Here is a 20,689-nt window from a genome sequence, read left to right as displayed (position 1 = left end):
ATCAGAAAATCTACTTCTTCTGTTTTATTGTTCTTTTTCTCCTGTATTTGTTTGCATTTGGCTTTGGACTGGGTTTCTTCCCTTCTTTGCCTTTGCCTCTGGGCTTAATGAATTCAGTTTCGACAAAAAAAAAAAGCCAGACTTCAGAACCCTAAATTGTATATCCAAGACTAGGGCTGGGTCGGGTTGACCGAAAAACCAAGGTCGAGCCCGAAACCGGCCCAACCGATACCGAAAAAAACCGTACCGAAATAAAACCGTACCGGAAGTTCGGTTTGACTACCGAACTGGGAGGTTCGGACTCGGTCCCGGTTCCCACATCCTTAAACCGTCGGTAAACCGAACCGAACCGAATATATTTAACAAATCATTTACATAATTCATTTTTATACATTTCTAATACATTTCTAATAAATAATTTATAATTTTATATAATACATTTCTATAAATTATATAAAACATATATAAATTTATAAACCCCTATAATTTTAATTTATATGTTTTTTAATATATATAAACTAATTAAAAATACCCTAAACCATAATATTAATTTATTATACTAAATTAGTGAATGGAGTCAAGGCCCAAAAATGGCCCAAAATGTGGCCCAAAACATGGCCCAACATGTGTTCGGTCTAGGCCCATAACCGAGCCGAGCCGACCGGATTCTTCGGTTGACCGAACATCGGTTTATCGGCTTTTCGGTCTCGGTCTCGGTTGCCGTGGAGGCTTACCGGAGGGGTTCGGTTCGGTCTTCGGTTTAGGGGTTTCGGTTCGGTTACCGATCCGAACCCACCCCTATCCAAGACTTAATCAAACATTAATTTAAAGATTACAAATTATTTAACGTAAAAAGATATAAAGCTAATTGGCATTTTTACATGTCAATTGGCCTTTTTACATGCAAATTGAATGATTAAGATAAAATAAAAAGATATAAAGCTAATTAATAATTGTTAAAACATGATTTAAAAAAAAATATATATATATATATGTAGTTCATATATGGTTCCTCTTTTTTAGGAGCATGTTCTCTTTTTACTTTTCTTTTTGGTTTTTCAATTTTTTAATTAGTTGTTTGTTTTACCATTGTACCCAATATTGATAACATTTGTTTAGATTGACATTTGAATATAAGCATGGGCATTTTTTGGTATTTTGAAAATTTCACCTAGCAGCCCTGTTTGCGTCCTCTTTTTTAGGAGCATGTTCTCTTTTTACTTTTCTTTTTGGTTTTTCAATTTTTTAATTAGTTGTTTGTTTTACCATTGTACCCTCTATTGATAACATTTGTTTAGATTGACATTTGAATATAAGCATGGGCATTTTTTGGTATTTTGAAAATTTCACCTAGCAGCCCTGTTTGCGTCCTCTTTTTTAGGAGCATGTTCTCTTTTTACTTTTCTTTTTGGTTTTTCAATTTTTTAATTAGTTGTTTGTTTTACCATTGTACCCTCTATTGATAACATTTGTTTAGATTGATATTTGAATATAAGCATGGGCATTTTTTGGTATTTTGAAAATTTCACCTAGCAGCCCTGTTTGCTTTATATATATAGAAAATAGAAATATAGAAATATAGAAATAGAATAGAAGAATAGAAGAATAGATAAATCAAAAAGAAGTTTACAGTTAGAGAGAATATGCCTTCCTTCCAGTTTTCTTACGCGTCAGCTTCCCTCCTCTGTGTACCGGTCATTACATTACGTGGATCAGTGTATGCACAGACAAAGAAATAAAGAATCATATATTTCGCCATTTCCGATTTCTTTTTTCTTAGGAGCAGAGCAGAGAGCCAGAGACAGAAGAAAAGAACAGAAAAGAAAAAGAAAAGAACAGAAAAGAAAAAGAAAAGAAAAAAAAGAAAAAAAGAAAAAGAAAAAGAAAAATAATTCCTCCGCCTTCTCTTCTCTCTCTGTCTCCTCAACCTTGATTGGATTGAATTGGATCAAATTTGTGGAGTGTTAGCGGAGGCCAATGGCGTCGGGTCTTCTCCGGCTTCTGTTTCTGTTATCTCTGATTGGACTGTCATTGGCCGACCTTGGCAATGACTACATCTTTGGCGAGGATAAGGACCCCAACACTCCCTCCTGCAACAACCCTTATCTAATGGTCAATTTCTTTGATTTATATATATATATTTATTTGTTTTCGCAAAATTGAATTCTTAATTTGTTGATTTGGAATTTTATATGAATGTATGAATGAATACATTTTTTTTTTGTGGGAATTGAATTGGGTTTGTTTGTTTTTTTTGGTAATTCTATTTCATACTGGCATTGTTCTTTCTTTTTTCTTGCTAAAATCCCATTTGTACTGTTTAATCTAATCTCAGGTCAAGGTTAAGAATTGGGTTGATGGCGGCGAAGGAAAAACTTATGAAGGGGTTGGTGCAAAGTTTGGGGCTTTATTGCCTTCTGAGGTTGAAAAAGGCCTCAGATTGCCTGTTGTTCTCTCCAATCCCTTAAATGGCTGTTCCGCATCAACTTCAAAGGTTTCACTTGTTTTTTCTTAAATTGAAGCTTTTTGTAAATCACCTTAAGTGTGGATTGACAACCATCCCTGTTAATCACCTTAAATTTAGAAACAAATTATGCCTTGAGGTTCTTGGAAATGGTCAAGCATCAATGTCTCATTAAAAACATTGTATCAGATGAACAAATATTGAGTTTTTGAAAAGCATTTGGGTGGATATGGTTCGTTTTTCCCTCTTGCAGTTATCTGGAGCTATTGCCTTGTCTACACGTGGGGATTGTGACTTCTCTGAAAAGGCACAAGTTGCAGAGTCAGGAGGTGCTAAGGCGCTGGTGGTGATAAATAATGAAGAAGGTTGTAATTTTCAATGCACTTAAACATGTCTTCAGCATATTTTAGTTTGATTAACTACCACTCCTGTTTTTAAGTAAAGTTATCATGTACTCGGAGTCGCAAGTAAAACTTGTGTTGTAGGTACGTTTAGAGCTTTGATACAGCACAGCAAAGAGCTGTAGCATAATTTATGAAAGCCAAAGTCGTGCAAGAAAGCCCCCTAAGGAAGGGAATATGGCTGGTTTTTTGGAAATGAGGTTAGCTAGTTGTATTTTTGAGGTTAGGAGTGAAGGTATTATTTGATTTTTCTCGTAATAAGTTAGGTTTGATGCTTGAAATTATCCTACTGCTGAAAATTTGATCTTTTCAAGAGTACTTCAGTAGAATACTGAATTGCTTCTATACTATATTTTACCATAAACCTTGCCAACCTGAAGGGTAAAGGGTAGCTTTTTAAATTCCTCTGTTGTATGGCCCAATAACTGGGGAACGTAGGTATCACAATCCTAAATCTAAATGCCAAGCGGCATGTTGGAAATGTGTATAGAAATTTCTTTCTATTTATTGTTGTTCCTTGGATCTATGTTTCTGTTTTCTCTGAATTATTTTAATTCTCTTTGAAGTATCATCAAAGCTTGAAAAACTGAAAATGTTTTCAAGAAATCGTCTTACCTTGAAATAGAACTTAAGTTTAAATGTAACATGGGACTGTGATTTTCAGAACAAAAGAAGAATGTATTGACAGGAGGTAGTTGACTCTAATTTGTTTTCCCTCCTAAAATACTATATTCTGACACTATCTCCCTTTTGTTACAGATCTTGCCATGATGGGTTGTCCTGAAAATGGCACTTTGGATATTTCGATTTTAGTTGCGATGATTCAAAAGTCAGATGGAGAAGCGCTCAAGAAATCTGTTGAAGATGGAAGGAAAGGTTAACTTTTGATATTTACAGTTTTTTGTCAAATTCTTTACCATCTTGAAATGTGGTTAGTAGTGATATATAGAACATAATAGGAAGATGGCACACTGATGGAGGACAGCAAGGGAAGTCTGATTTATGGATTCTACAAATGGCATTTGATAGCAAGAGGGTTTGAATTAATAGCGGTTTCAGAAGGGGATTAGATAAAGTCTTCAAGAGCAGGTTGAGTTAGGGCTTTCAAGTTTAGAAATTTAGGTTCAATACAAAGCCTGATGGTGGCAGGGAAATCAGTGGAATATACAGAAAATGAAGTTGGAAAGTAGAAGACAAGAGTAGGAGACAAGAAGAAGAATATAACCAAGAGAATATAACCAAGGCACTAGGATACAAATATTGATATCGGTAAAAAATAAAAAAATGACGGATATTTTCTTTAGAACATGAAAATTTGGAATGAAACTTTAGGAAATGTTATACCAATCAATAAAAATTAGACATGTAATACGTTTCCATAACTTATGTATATAATTTGTATGTATTAGATCTAAATCAAATTGTTTATTTATTTATTTATTTTTTGCATAGAACATATTTATATAAGTTTCATATCAAATGGGTATTAATTATTTAGTGTAATTCTTCTCCATTTAGGGGGGCCGGGGGAAAGAGTGTTTGTATTGGGTGTCTTTTGTGTTTTTGGTTGAGGTTGTTACACTAGTTTGATGGTTTTCTCATCCATATTACTTGTAGTATTTTTTTTTTTGCATTTTTATTAACAAAGTATGTGCTTCATATTTAAAAAAGAAGAAAAACATGCTCCAATAGTATAAGGGGTAAAAAACAAATATCTTTAGTGTATTTCCTACAGACAATTTGAATTGGAACACCATATCTTAATTTTTACCCCTGGATATATACATTCTCTAGGATGACAATTGTCAGGCTGTTCAAATGTTGCTTATTTATATATGACGATTTGTGTATCAACTGGCCTAGTAATGCAGCAGCCTTATCTTGATTAGGGAAGAATTATTCATTGTGGAAACCCAAGGCCATGCCTCCTAAAGGGTGTGTCCTTAGTGGATTTCACTATTTAAGTACTTCTATTACGTTGTTTTGAGTCTATATTTATCAGAGTCCAATTGTTCGTTGTTGTTTGTTTATTCATCTACTTATGTATAAGCACGTATATGAAATGCATTTTCATGTTATATATATATATCGATAGTTTTCTTTACTTATGCTTGTACTTTTCAATCCTCAAGTTTGTTTTATGCAATAATATATGGTTAACTCTCGTAATTTTATTATTGCAGTGGAGCTTCTATTATATTCTCCCAAGCGTCCAGTGGTGGACTTATCAGTTTTGTTCTTGTGGCTGATGGCTGTTGGAACAGTAATACTTGCTGCACTGTGGTCGAAGATTACTGCTTCTGATCAAAATGATGAGCGCTATAATGAGCTAGCGGAAAAGGTTGTTGCATACAAGCCTCAATTCATTGTCTTAAAATTACGTGTTTGGGATTTAAATGCTTTTCTCATACTGATTTACATCACTTGAACTTGGCTTTTACATGAAATACTGTGTGATGGTTGAAATGATATTTTAATGAAAAAGAATTTGAAGAATTCCTCTGGCTATGTCAACTCATCTAAATTGTTGTCAGAACTTAAAAGAGAGGATACGAGATGGTCGGCTGCTCTTAAGTACTTCAATTGTCTCCATGAAAAGTGTGTTTCTCTTATTGCTTTCCGGAGGCCTTTTATTGAAGGGACTGAATGGGTTGAATTCACCAGATAAAATTTTATTTCACTTGGTTTATCTGTTGTTAGTGTGTTGTACCTTGAGATGATCATGTGAGAGCTGAGGACAGTTCTTGATGAGTATTCTTATTGTGGGGCAGGCAGTTTATAATCTTAAACTTTTTTTTTTTTTTTTTGAGAAGAAAGAAACTTTATTAAGAAGAGACCACAATTGTACAACCAATGGACAAGGAGTCCATCAACTTAGGTGCAACACAAAATACAAAATAAGAAAAACAACTCTCATACGACACCCTTGACTAAACAAATCGAGTCCAAAACTAACTAATTTCTGCCTTCCAATCAAGTAGAATGGCAAACAAAGATACTTCCCTAAAAACACTAGAGACAGAGGCCCAAAAAGATGACCAAAAAGAAACTAACTCCCACAATTCTTCCACATCTATCCCTCTATAATCTTCAAAAATTCTTTTATAATCTTAACCTATTACTTAGATTATTGCTCGCTTATTAACATACACGGAAGTTATAGAGCTTGTGTGATTCTTTTGGTTCCCTTCTTTAATTGCATTTAAAGTTACAATATGTAAAAGCTGAAGAGTAAGAACACTTTATTTTTTCTTTGTCACTAATTTTTTTTATTTCTTTTCCCAAAATTCACAGTATATGAAAATGTTTTATTTCTGATTTTGGGAGTGGAATTGTCATGGAGGAGGATTATTAATTGAGAAAGAGGTCATAAGTTTCTAGATCCTCTATTCAAGTGAGGGAGGTGTGCCTGTGAGACTGAAAATTCATGGTTTAGAGCAGTGCTTTCAAAGGCTTCATCAAAGCACGCCTTGAAGCAAGGCGACAGAGAAATGCCTCAGGGATTCTCTGTTTCGGTAAAAGCCCTAGAGGCATACGCATTTTGGGCAACTTTTTTTTTTTTTCACCAAATGCCTAAGGCCAAACTATGGCTGTTGGCCCAGGATTTTAAAAAGAAAAAGAAGAGTATCAGACAACTCCAAATAAAAGAGTGAAGTCTGAAACCCGTACTGATAGAAATAAAAAAACCTAAGGGCCTGTTTAGATGAAAATATTTGGATTTCAAATATGTGCATGTCATGCCTATAGATTTGAAATTCATTGTATGGCTTCGCCTGTGCTTAAGAAAAGAAAAAAATAAATAAAAAACCTTATATGTTTATTTTCCATTTTTTAATGTTCTATGTGGAGCCTTAGTATTCAATTGTAAAGACATATATCATCCTGTTTCCAATTGTTTCCAAGCAATCAATTTTACATTTTGACTCTTCTGGTACTGTATGCTGTGCTGTGATTATGGTAAAGAGTTTTTATATCTGCTTTGATTGAATAGGAATCTTCTACTGCTGGAGCAGCGAAAGACGATTCTGAGAATGAAGTCATGGATCTTAGTGTGAAGGGTGCTGTGTTTTTTGTCATAACAGCATCCACTATGCTGTTGCTACTATATTTTTTTATGTCTACTTGGTTTGTCTGGGTGCTGATCATACTTTTCTGCATTGGTGGTATTGAGGTAAAATGATTATTTCCATTATTTATTTTCTTCTTGATCAAATAGAATACTGACAACAAAGTAGTGGGAATGAAAAAACTGACTATGAACAGATGGAAGTTTTGCTCCTCGGTTCAATTCTCATATCATACGTGGTTTGACTTTAAGAATGTGTCTAGTAGTGAAATATTGGTAAACTTCATAGAACTGAGCCTTTTGATCTACAGAATGCTGGATAATGCATAATTTAGAGAATACTGTCTTTCCCTTTTTTATATTATAAATTTATAACCTTTTTGATACCCATTCTTCATTTTTCTCTTAATTTTCGAATGCTATTTTCACCCTTTATTTTGAAATATTACTTGATCAGTTATGTCAGTGGTTTCGTTGAAGTATTAAAAAGCTGTTTGTGAGAAGGGGAAGTACATTTTTTGAACATCCAGTCATTCATTTTTATTGGAAAGCAGAAAAAAATGGAAAAAGAAGAAAACAATTAGAGCATAAACTGAGAAGAAAATGATCTGATATACTCTGATACATGCCTACACTTTAAATTGTGCTCTCGAACATGTTCTGTCTCCTCCTTTTTGTTGTTCTCTATTATTATTACTGGTTTATATTCTGTCAGTAAACTTATGTGTGTCAGATAATTGATGTAGCTTTTGTTTACAGGGAGTGCATAATTGTATATTAAGCCTGATTTTGAGGTACAGTCGACATTTGTTTCCAATTTGTACTAAACCCACCACTCTCTGCATTGTTTGTAATAATTTCTTTAAATCAATGTTTCTTAATTTCCCTACTCCTTGTTGAGCAGTAAATGGAAAAATGGTGGACAGAAGGCAATAAATTTGCCTGTTCTGGGAGAGGTGTCTGTTCTCTCACTTGTTATATTATTTTTCTCTGCGGTGTTTGCAATATTCTGGGCTGTAACGCGGCGGGCATCATATTCATGGATTGGGCAAGATATTCTTGTAAGTTTCAAGTTTTGATATCTGTGTCCTAGGCTAATTCTATTATGCATTTAAAGAAATTACCTGCAGTTGCGGAAATTTGAATCTTTTTGATTGCTGAATGCTTGTTCAAATAGAGTGGTTGGATGTCCAGACTACTGAGAGTCCGTCTTTCATTCTACATTTCAGAAAATTTCTAATGGTCAATACCTGTTGTTTTGGTAATAGAAGGTAAAATGAGTTACTTTTTACTGTGGATGTCTTTTGTATTTATTTTTTAAAGAGATAAATATTTTATGAATCTAAAAACAGTACAAAGTTTTCCAAATTGATTAAATAATTCAGAAAGTCTAATAAAATGAAAAGAAGAATGAACCATGAAATGTTGCTTGACCTTCTTTGGGAACTTGGAGAAGCCCACCTCACCAATACAACAAGAAAACTAGCTATTATAACAAAATGTTCTTCTCTAACAAAGAAAACCAAAGCCTACCGCATAACAAACACACCAGTACACCACTGCCTTCCAATCTCTAAATATCAGAAAATGGTAGATCCTTAAACTTTACGCCCAAATGGAAGACCAAATCTGATTTTGCTAAGTGCCTGAAGCTGTGAAGATCCTTCCGAGTGTGTCGTTTACATACCTGAAACCCCTACTGCTCTCTCGCTCTCTCTCCATTTTCTTTCTGTTGTGGTTGTCTTTTGTGAGTCAAAGCTGTGTGAGATATGAGGCTAATTAATCTGATTTAGAGTTTTTTATTGTCTTTTCAATCTCCGAGGTCTTGTATGTATATTCTATCCTACATTTTCCTTAAAACACACCATCTATTCAAGTTAAACAAATGTACACTGTCCTTAAAGCATACAGGAACAATTTATTGTTTCTTTTTTGTAAGCTATTCAAATATTAATTCCAGAGTAGGAGAACTGGAAGGAGGCTGTTACTTACCACCCATTTAGTTAATCTATTGATGGCAGTCAGATGCATGCTATTGAAAATTTGGAAATGCATTTTTGTGCTTAGATTTTTTGTTGAGATTGTCACCCAGAGTTCTTCTATGACCTTAAGTTGAGTGATTTGTGCGTTCGTTATGGACTACTGTTATTTTGCCAAGAAACCTCAAATGTTACGATGTTATGCCTTGTCATACTGCATATTTTACAATTTTTTTACTATTTTTAATCCGGGGGTTTGCTGCAACATGCCATTCATGGTGTGTGAACAAGGATGTCGATCTTTAAATCCTTTTATTCATGTCTGGTTTCTAAATGGGACATTTTGACAGGGTATCTGCTTGATGATAACTGTATTGCAAATTGCTCGATTACCCAATATCAAGGTACCAGTTTGTTTGTTATTTAATTAATGTATCACTACCACACCTTTCTCTTATAAATTTAACATGTTTCAGGTTGCAACGGTACTACTTTGTTGCGCATTTGTCTACGACATCTTTTGGGTATTCCTATCACCCTTAATATTCGAAGATAGTGTTATGGTTGCGGTAGGTTCTAATCTCAGTTTTTATTCTCCTTTTCTCTTGTTTATTAAATTTCAAGTTACTTTCTTTCATGTTAGGCATGATAGATGTTATCAGAATTTTTTTGTTTGTAAAAAAATTGGAAAGGTAGGACAGTTTATTCTTGTGGAACCATTGTGCTGATAGGAAGTCATTAAGTCAAAGTTTCAATGGCTGGAGAAGCATTTTTTGCCCTTGTCATGTTCTTTGATTAAAACCCTCTAAACTTCAGATAGATCACCCAAGGAGTTCCCATGATTTCAATGGATGCGGCAAGCATAAGTTTCTTATGATATGGGCTTGTTTATACAAATACTTTCTAGTTTCAAATACTAGGACGATTTAACTAACAAGTACGGAAATTTTCATATATGGATGTGCTCATCAAACAGTCGCAGGCCCCTCCTAAAGTCCGTGTTCTGGCATGATTATTTCTCAGGGGAAGTTAAATACGTGTGATATGCTTCAAAAGAGAAGACCCCGTACCAGTTTGTCTCCTCATTGGTGTGCCCTTTGTAGAAAGGAAGCTGAATCTGGGAACCATCTGTTTCTGTATTGTCCTTTTGCTTTGGGCTTATGGGGTTATTTGTTTGAAGCTGCTGGTATCAGCTGGGATAATCCTCAGTCAGTATCCGCGTTGTTGTGTGAAAAAGATGTTGTGTTTGGGAGGAGGGGTAGGAAGGCAAAGGTCCTGTGGTCTTGTGATGTGATGGCAGTGGTGTGGGTAATTTGGTGGGAGAGAAATAGAAGAATCTTTGAAGATTTTAAGGGGGATAATGTGGAGTGTTCCTGGGACAAAGTGAGATTTCGGGTGTCGTTATGGTCCTCAGTTTCTCCAGCTTTCAGATATCTTTAGTTTCTTTAATTTTGTTAGATTGGAAAGCTGCAGCTGGATAGGGTGGTTTTGGGGTTGTGTGGGTTTGTTTATGTTGGTGGTAGTGTGCTTTGTGTTTTATCTCGTCCTTTCTTTATTTTTAGTAGCTGCTAGTAGGCTAGTGGACATCTTGTTCACTGCTTGGTTTGTTTGTTCTGTTTGTTTTTGTTATATGAAAGTTTGTTTCTTATCAAAAAAAAAAAAATCAAACATCCGGCTATTAACTAAAGTAAATTAAACATCTACCAAGTATAATCAACCTATAAGATGCCTATATTGCATTTATACACATTGAATTGGAAAGTGCAGAGGTTTTGGTGTGAAATGCATCCATTGGAGTTTTGGGTATATTTCTTTTGTTTATCATAATTTTCATGAAGGGCATGCAATTGTTCAAAATGATTCTGCTTTTATTGTTTCATATCAGGGTACATAACAAGAAAATCTATGTGATATCATATTACTATTTATTTTCCCTTTTAGATGTTACAATTTATTTTTTTCCTTTCCAAATAACTGTATTTTTATTCTTCGGCTCGTTCTTTTTTTAAATAAGATTTTCGGGCTTGTTCTTAACTAATGCTTGAAGGACAATTGGTTCACCAACATAGTACAAGCATATTTGTTTCTGACATCTTTGGCTAATGTCCTGAGATTCCCGTTTCTAGTAAAATCTTGTGGCATGTGCAATGCTTTGTATTTACTTGATATACATTGTTGGGCAATTGGTTCCAAGGTGTTTTTTTTTTTTTGGCCACATTGGTTCCAAGTTGTTAGAGATGGGCTTGAGTGTATTATTAGATTTTATAATTTATTGCTTTTTTTATTTTCAATCCTCATATTTTTTAAATCATATTAGATAGGTAGAAATGTAACAATTTCCTTTTGTGTATAGGTTGCTAGAGGTGACAATAGTGGTGGGGAATCGCTGCCAATGCTCCTGAGAATCCCTCGGTTTTTTGACCCCTGGGGTGGTCAGAATATGATTGGCTTTGGGGACATTCTGTTTCCTGGTTTGCTTGTTTGTTTTACTTACAGGTACATTTCTGTCATCAGGTCTTATAATTTATGTGTCAATCAAGTTTCTGGTGTTTTGTAGATTATGATATTCGTTAAAGTTGGTTAATTTTTGTGGTAGATAGATTAGCTAGTTCTGAATGCATACTGGTTTCCTTAGTAGTCTATAATAATAAAGTACACAATGAGAAACAAAAGTACAGAATACAAAGGGTCCAAGAGATTCACCCACAACTTGATACAAAAATAACAGAACCGAGCCAAAAGTCATCCTGCATCTACCACACTGCAGCTCCCCCATCTACTAAAATAACAGGAATTGGTGGATCCCTAAACATTGGAGGCACTAAAGCCCATAATAATGCCCAAAATCTGACTTTATCCCACAAAATCTCTACTTCATCCCTGCTATAATCCTTGAATATCCTTCTGTTTCTCTCCAACCAAATTACCCTTAAATCAGCTAATACCCAACACTACCACAGGATCTTCGCCTTCCTCCCTCCTCCAAAAGCTTGTGACTTTTCACAAAAAATCTCTGAAGGTAATTGTTGGATAACCCAACAGACCCCAGCAGCCGCAACCAACCGCCGCCACAGCCCCAAAGAAAATGGGCAATGTAAAAACAAATGAGCCCCAGATTCCATCTCTTGTTTGCACAACACACACCAGTTAGATGTCAAATAAGGATTAGATCTTCTTTGGACCAAATCATACATGCTTGCCTTTCCATGAGAGCAATAATCCAAGCCAAAAACAGTACCTTAGGAGGGGGACAAGTCTTCCAAGTCATTCTTGCAGGCTGGAACAAAGAATATGACTGATTGTCACCAAGAAAATAAAAGAAAGACTTAAAACAAGAAAGCACCAGAGGAATCAAGTTTCCATTTCCTTCTATCTGGCCTCGTAAAGGCACCTGAACATTCTTCCAAAACTATCGTTAAAGCTGCAAAACTCTTCTCCTCGAAGCTCTCTTTGAAGACCAATGATTAGATTTTACTTACCAACAACAGAGGGTTGGGGCGAGAGATTAATGATGGCGTGAAAAGAAAATTGCTTCGTCTTTTATTTTCTTACTGGACTTGAGCTTTCTGCAGTTTTTGCCGATGAACCTGAAAGTCCATTCTAAAAATGTTGTTGGGTGGCCAAAATATTTATAGTTAAACGGGTTATTTATTCAGTGATATTATGTGAAATGCATGCATATTGAATTTGTGTTTTTTTTTTGTTTAACTTCCTTTTCTATTTGAGTATTTTGTGTACGTTTACTCTTTAATATCTCTTTCCTAATTCTAAAGTCTTCCTGGGTTTGGCTGTCTCAGATTTGACAAAGAGAGTAAGAAGCGTACATTAAATGGATATTTTCTTTGGTTGGTAATTGGCTATGGAATTGGTGAGCTCCTGCGCAACCTCTTTTGGTTTTTATTTTAGCAATTTATGTTTTCCTCTCTTATAATTGACGTGAACTACAAAACTTATGCCAGCCTCATTGGTAAAATGTGTTTTCTGTTATTTATATCTGTCACGTTCTCTGTACGTTCAAATTTACGTGCTCTAATGTAGATCTCCAGGTGCTAGTATTTGTGATGCCATTTAAGTTTTGATTCATTTTGGGAAGCTTTACCTGGCATTGGAATATTACAATTTTTTTTTTTCTTTTAAGTTGGAAGAATACATTTATTTACTTGCGAAGGAAAAACAGAAAGGGAAAAAAATGGCATCAACAAACAAGGTTGCTATGTTTTCGTGCACCTTAATTATCATTTCAATGGAACAAAATCTTTTATTTTTATATGAAAGGTCCGCCATGTTTTTGGTGGGGAGAAAGGAAATTGCAAATGTATGGCAATTGATAAAATTTTAATTTGGGCAATTGAGTTAGAACATTTACAATCCTTTCCCTATGTATTCCTCAAATTTGTTGTTAAATTTAGGGAAGAGTACTCCCATGGTAAGGTTAAATATTGAACCCTGTCAAGAATGTGATAAAAAATGACTAAAAGTAAAAAAAGTCATGTCATTTCTTTAAATAAAGAACTGGCATTCTGCACAGAGAAAAATCATATATATATATATATATATATATATATATATATACAGGCTCCTTCTATTGAGGTATACCTCAACTTATTTATGTTGAGTATATCTTTATGTATTTTCATTTATTTATTTGATAGCATTTATTGGATAAAGTAATATCTATTTTTTGGTCTGAGGATAAAGTAATATTCTAATATCATTGGATCATTTTTATTTTTCTATTATTCTATGGCATGCATAGTTCCTCCATCTCAAATGTAGCAGGGGTAATTATGTTGCTGAATCTCTTGGAGTGTTGCTTAGAAATTCTTGCTCATAATATTAAAATATATATTGTTATAAATTTTTTATCTTCATATCTTGGTAGTGTATTAGTTTCATTTTCTCAATATCTGATTGCATCATGATCAAACTATAAATGTCCATTGTCTTCTTGGTGGGGTACTAATGGAGGGTAATTCCTGTTCCAGGTCTCCTTCTAACATACCTGGGCTTATATATCATGAATGGGAATGGTCAGCCTGCACTCCTCTATCTTGTTCCATGTACACTAGGTAATATCTAGTATATAGATCTTACATATTATTATTTTTTTTTCTTCCTTTTTAGTCTTTGAGAAGTCTTTCTTTTTTTAGCCAATAAAATTTTCGGATGTTTTACTTTGTGTTTTATTCCTGCTCTATAATCAGGTGTTACTGTGGTTTTGGGTTTGATAAGAGGTGAGCTGAAACGACTTTGGAATTATGGCTCTGAGGTATCTCCATTTAGCATTGATCCTGCTGGACAAGGCAATAGTAGATCAGTCTCAGTGCCCAATTGTTGATGAATGGATGGAAATGATATGCTGATGTCCATAAAGCTTACAGTGTAAAGAGGTTCATTTATTTATTTTGTAAGGGATTTATGTGCTCAAAATGTGTAAAGAATACAGTGGCGAGGGAAGTACGGGCTTATTATACCATTTGATGTAATTCACTTTGCTCGTGTTTATTATCAATGTATTGAATTTAATGGCCAACATTCTGTCCTTCCCACTAATTATTTTTTTTTTATGAATTAGGATCCATCTTTGTCTATACTATTCTTGGATTTTAGTCTTCGATGTCTATTAGAAATCCAAGGTCTCTCCCATCTTGAGAGTTAAAAAATATGAAAATTGCAAAAGAATTTTCGATTTTGTTGGAAATTTAAACTAAAACAATTGAAACTTTTAATAAAATTTTGATAATTTCATTTCGGTAATATTTCGAAACCTAAAAAAAATGGAAGTTTCTTCAAAAATTTTTGAAATTTAATTTCATGCTATTATGGCTTAGATTATAAATTAATGGTTTGAGGATCTAAAACCAAGAGCACTCTAATTTCATCTTTTATGTAGTCCATGCACTTTATTATACCAATTATTTGGTATAAATAGTGTGATATGTATTTCTCTACCGAAGCCGTATTTGTCCCATCACTACTCAATTACTTCACTTTTTCACAAACTGTGCCGCTCTCTTCTTCTAGTACTCTCTTCTTCTAGTACGTTCATCATCTGTCCTTAGCCATAATATCATCACAAATGGATTGAGGTCAATCTGCTTCGATCGATCAATAAGCTAAATTTGGGTTAGGGTTAGAAATTTGTTGCAAGATTGAAGTTTATAGTCTCATGTACACAATATATTTTCAGGTCTCACATATCGATTATTCTCAGGGCACCATTTCTATTAGAATTAGTTAATGAGTAAAGTGCAACTTAGTACCTCAATTATACTACGTTTTTCAAGTTGGTACATCAATTTCAAAGTTGGGATTTTGATGCTCCAACCAATTTTGCTAAACTTCCATACCTCTGTTAGAGCGTTTGTCAACAGTGCGTCAGAGCACCTCTGTTTTGGGGGAAAGGGTTTGGGTCAGCGCTGACGTGGAAGGTTTGGGCATGAACCATTCTCCTTGCACCATTTGGACTCTAGCAATGCAGTCCCCCAATGCCACTTTAGGGCAAACGTATCGGACCTCCTAACAAACGCTTTAACAGATATACGAAAGTGTTGAAAAATTGAAGTTGGGACACTCAACATAGGTTGGATCAAATCTCATTTATTTTGTCTCTTTTTGTTTTTACATGAGTTTTAATTTTAATTGTTTGCATACAATGTATTTTTTTAAGGATGTGTAAGGAGAAAACAAAATAGATTTACAAAACTTTTTAGGTATGTATGAGCTAATAATATAATATACATGAATTTATAACTCTTTGATTTAAAATACACGACTAGTCAGGATTGAAAAGTAAAAACAAGTATAGTAGAGAATTCAAATCCATAATAGTTGTATTTCACATTTGAATGTAAACATTCATGCATAGTACAATGAACACAACCTAGTTTACAATATTAATTACAGGCAAAAAATGCTTAGGAAATTCATACATTTGATATACAACATTGGCTATCAACCTTTGGGTTATCAACCTCGTATTTGTAATTTTGTAGTCCATCAATTGACTAAGTTTAGTATTGATCTTGATCATCCTTTGATATGGCTAGAAGATGGTCCACTTTGACCCCTTGCCAACTCTCCCACTTTATATTTTTTTCATTTCAAACTTTGTAAATTTTTTATATGTCATCAATCTTATTTTAGACGCTTTTTACTTATTTTAAATATTGGCATACTGTGTAAATAAATTAATTTAATATGGGTTATGACAAAACTCTAGGTTTGGGGATAATTTTCTGATATCTTATTCTTCTCAATTAGAGGAATTATATAGGAATACAGATATACAAGTATGGTAAGTCAACTACACAAATTAAGCTATACAATCCCACAAATCTCTCTTACAAATCTCTATAATATCTGCACAATTGACTCACTTCAACACTCTCCCTCAAGTTGGTGAGTGGATATCGCACATACCCAACTTGACTAGTAAGTCATTAAATACCCTGCTGGCCACTGCTTTAGTAAGTACATCTGCTAATTGATCTTCGGACTTCACAAATAGAAAGTTAACAATTCCAGCTTCAAGCTTCTCTTTAATAAAATGTCTGTCAACCTCTACATGTTTAGTCCGATCATGCTGAACTGGATTATGTGCAATATTTATGGCTGACTTATTATCACAATATAAATTCATAGCAGTTCTTGGTTTTAAACCCAAGTCCCTAAGTAAGTTCCGTAGCCATAGTAACTCACATACTCCAAGTGCCATACCTCTATACTCAGCTTTAGCACTTGACCTTGCTACTACTGGTTGCTTTTTACTTCTCCAAGTTACCAGATTACCACCGACAAAGGTGAAGTACCCAGAGGTAGACCTTCTATTGTCAGCCGAACCTGCCCAATCAGCATCAGTGTAGCCTTCCACCTTCAGGTGGCCATGATTAGAAAACAATAGACCCTTGCTTGGAGCAGCCTTCAAATATCTCAATATGCGATCTACGGCATCCATGTGAGGTTTCCGTGGATCATGCATGAACTGACTTACCACGCTTACTGCATATGCAATATCAGGTCTAGTATGAGATAAAAAGATCAATTTTCCCACAAGCCTTTGGTATCTCCCTTTGTCAGTAGGAGATGCACTCAAATACTCAAATAACTTGTGATTCTGCTCGATGGGTGTGTCACACGGTTTACATCCAAGCATCCCTGTTTCAGATAGCAAGTCAAGGACATATTTTCGTTGGGATAAGAAGATACCATGCTTCGATCAAGCCACTTCAATCCCAAGAAAATATTTCAAGTCTCCAAGCTGCTTCATCTCAAACTCAGAGGCTAAATACTGCTGTAAACTAGACATCTCTTCATGATCATCTCCAGTAACCACCATATCATCAACATAGATAATCAAAGCAGTGATTTTACCTCTTCTTTGCTTCAAGAACAAAGTATGATCTGAATTACTTTGTTTGTAGCCAAAAATCCTCATAGCTGTGGTGAACCTGCCAAACCAAGCCCTTGGTGACTGCTTCAATCCATACAGAGCCTTCTTCAGTCTACATACCATTCCTGTGTCTGAATACTCTGATATACCTGGAGGGGGATCCATATATACTTCTTCAGTGAGGTCTCCATGCAAGAAAGCATTTTTGACATCAAACTGAAGAAGCGGCCAATTCTGATTGGCAGCTAACGATAAAAGCACTCTGACTGTATTCAGCTTGGCAACTGGTGCAAAAGTCTGTTGATAGTCAACACCATAAGATTGAGTGTACCCTTTTGCAACCAACCGAGCTTTGAACCTTTCAATGGATCCATCTGCTCTATGTTTCACTGCAAATACCCATCTACATCCTACGGCTTTCTTTCCCTTTGGTAGGAGAACAAGTTCCCAAGTTCCATTTTTCTTCAATGCTTCCATTTCCTCTGTCATCGCTTTGGTCCACCTAGAATCTGCTAGAGCATCCTGCAATTTACTAGGGATAGATGCAGAAGATAATTGATGTACATAAGATGCATATGACTTCGATAACCTATGGGATGAAACGTGATTATTAATTGGATATTTGACTTTGGCTTTAGGATCAGGTTCATACATAACAGGAGGAATACCTCGAGTACTACAAGGTGGAAGTTGATATTTTGGAGAATTAGACACAAAATCAAACAAATCAGAAGAAGAAGGTACCTCAAGAAGCACATCTGGAGGTGATTGTACTAGTGGTTCAGTAGTTGTATTATCATGGACATCACCAGAAATAATATGTTCAGGAGCATGCTGTTCACCATCCCCTTCTGGAGTTGAGCGTTCAGGACAATCGTGATCACTAGAAGAAGTAGAATGCTCAGATTCAATTGCCTTTGTCTCTTCTAAAGGCTCTTTCATCTTGAACATCATAAAACCCCAAGTCTAAAACCCATTCGGTCTGAGTCGTCCCTTCACCATTCATCTCCCCCGGAAGGGAAGAATCAGTACTTGTCATAGGATAAAATAACTCATGTTCATGGAAGGTAACGTCCATAGTCACATAGAATCTCTGAGTTGAAGGATCATAACATTGATAACCTTTTTGGTTAGAGCCATAATCCACAAAGATACATTTGAGAGCACGAGGGTGAAGTTTGTCACGCTGATGAGGATGTATGTGGACGAAAACCACACAACCAAATACCCAAGGCTCCAAATGTAAAATAGAGGGAAGAGCAAAGTTATCAGACAAAACATCCAAAGGCCGACGAAACTCCAAAACACTGGACGGAGTTCGATTAATGAGATAAACAGCAGAACTAAGGGCAGCACCCCACAAATAAGTAGGTACACGTCCACCAATCAACAATGCTCGAGCAACTTCCAACAAATGTCGATTTTTCCTCTCAGCAACCCCATTTTGTTGGGGAGTGTAAGAGCATGAAGTCTGATGAAGGACGCCATGAGAATCAAAAAAATCACGTAACTCGTGATTGACAAATTCACCTCCATTATCAGAACGAAGAATTTGAATACGAGACTGAAATTGAGTTTGAACCATGTGATAAAAGGACTTAATTGCAGCACAAGCATCAGATTTATATCGGAGAAACTGAACCCACACCATTCTGGTACAATCATCAATGAAAGTAATAAACCAGCGCATACCGTGAGTAGTAGTCAGTGGAGCGGGCCCCCAAACATCAGAATGAACGAGTTGGAAAGGAGTAGTAGCCCGATGATCACTGGGAGTAAACGAAGTACGGTGACTCTTAGCCATCACACAAGTTGCACACCGAAAATCTGAAGCACTACAACCAATGAACAAGGAGGGAAATAACCATCGAAGATAAGAAAACGAAGGATGGCCTAATCGGCGATGCCACAACCAAACCAGCTTCTTATTATCCAAGACTTTATCATCAACTAAATGAGCATGTCCAAAGCGGCCTAAATGTCCATCATGGTCTAGATAATACAAGCCCCCTCTTCTAGTACCACTACCAATTCTCTCCTGTGTGCGGATGTCCTGAAAAATACAATGAGTGGGAAAAAAAGTGGCAACACAATTGAGGGACTTGGTTAGTTGACTAACAGAAATAAGATTGCAATTTAGCGATGGAACAAAGAGCGTATTGGATAAAGATAAAGATGGAGACAAGGACACAGTACCGACTCCTACAACGGGAGATGACACACCATTGGCATTAGTAATAAAATGTGGAGAAATAGGTGTTGACAAAGACTGAATCACATACTGATTATTAGTCATATGGTCAGAAGTACCAGAATCAATTATCCAAGCATTATCACATATAAATTGAGGAGTACTCAAAGCAGAATTAGGTGTACCTGATGTGGCAACAAAGTCGGAAGTCGAGGCAAAATTTTGACTAAGAACGGACATCTCCACCGTAGAGTCAGAAGCTGCCAAATATGTCTTATCGGGAGGAATTAAGAAAGACATAGCCTGAGTATCTATTCAAAAAATTTCCTTTTTTTTTTTTTTTTGAAATATGAAATAACAAATATATATATAGATATATATATATCTGCCAATCGAACACAGAACCTGGTGTGCCTTTGGAATACACCAACGTCAACAATCGGCTCGGCGAGGATGGGCTCGGCAAGGCTGGGCAAAGGGCAGGATGGGCGCGCACAGGCAAGATCTCATTGGCAGCGACTGGGTGGTGCATAGCGAACGGCGTCGTCACGGCGAGTGAGAGATCGGCGCACCAGTGAGCAAACGACGCTCGGGAAGTGGTCGGCGTCTCTGGAGGGGGTCGGCTCGCACAGGCAGGCGGACGGGCTGGGCTCGGCGAGAATGGCTCAGACCATCGCACAGCAGGACCAACTTGACCAAGAGGCACCCACAGCCGTCGCGCAGACCGTCACACAGTAGGACCAACTGGACCGAGAGGTTGGCGTGGGGTAGATGCGAGATCGGAGTCTCCTCTGACAAAATTACTGGTTTAAACTTGGAGCGGCAGATGTAGTAGAGTAATAGAACCTATTACTGATGGTGGCAGATTTTTGCAGCGGAAAAATACAATTAACAACTATGTAGAGTAATAGAATTTTTCTAGAAAAAATTCTTCAAAAAACCAGTAGGATAGGTAAATAAAACCTAGAAATCAAGTAAAAAGCCCAGTTCATAGAACCATGCTCTGATACCATGACAAAACTCTAGGTTTGGGGATAATTTTCTGATATCTTATTCTTCTCAATTAGAGGAATTATATATGAATACAGATATACAAGTATGGTAAGTCAACTACACAAATTAAGCTATACAATCCCACAAATCTCTCTTACAAATCTCTATAATATCTGCACAATTGACTCACTTCAACAGGTTAT

General features: G+C 35.8%; 1 protein-coding gene and 1 pseudogene across 1 annotated transcript; one reads left to right on the top strand and one right to left on the bottom strand.

Moving 5' to 3' along the window:
• Positions 1–1,650: 1,650 nt before the first annotated feature.
• On the top strand, positions 1,651–14,522 carry SPPL3 (SIGNAL PEPTIDE PEPTIDASE-LIKE 3). The gene is made up of 14 exons (XM_086231313.1): positions 1,651–2,112; positions 2,336–2,494; positions 2,718–2,829; positions 3,625–3,741; positions 5,049–5,206; positions 6,857–7,036; positions 7,691–7,725; positions 7,836–7,992; positions 9,261–9,314; positions 9,387–9,479; positions 11,264–11,406; positions 12,708–12,778; positions 13,896–13,979; positions 14,115–14,522. The coding sequence occupies exons 1-14, from the start codon at positions 1,978–1,980 to the stop codon at positions 14,246–14,248; spliced, it is 1,632 nt and encodes a 543-aa protein (XP_086087439.1). The 5' UTR covers positions 1,651–1,977; the 3' UTR covers positions 14,249–14,522.
• Positions 14,523–16,303: 1,781 nt separating this feature from the next.
• Positions 16,304–17,065, bottom strand: LOC147292746 (secreted RxLR effector protein 161 pseudogene; annotated as a pseudogene).
• Between the last annotated feature and the right edge of the window lie 3,624 nt (positions 17,066–20,689).

This window comes from Dryas octopetala, chromosome 2 (genome assembly GCF_963921425.1).
Source record: "Dryas octopetala chromosome 2, drDryOcto1.1, whole genome shotgun sequence".
Lineage (NCBI taxonomy): Eukaryota > Viridiplantae > Streptophyta > Magnoliopsida > Rosales > Rosaceae > Dryas > Dryas octopetala.
This window is presented reverse-complemented; position numbering and strand designations above follow the sequence as displayed.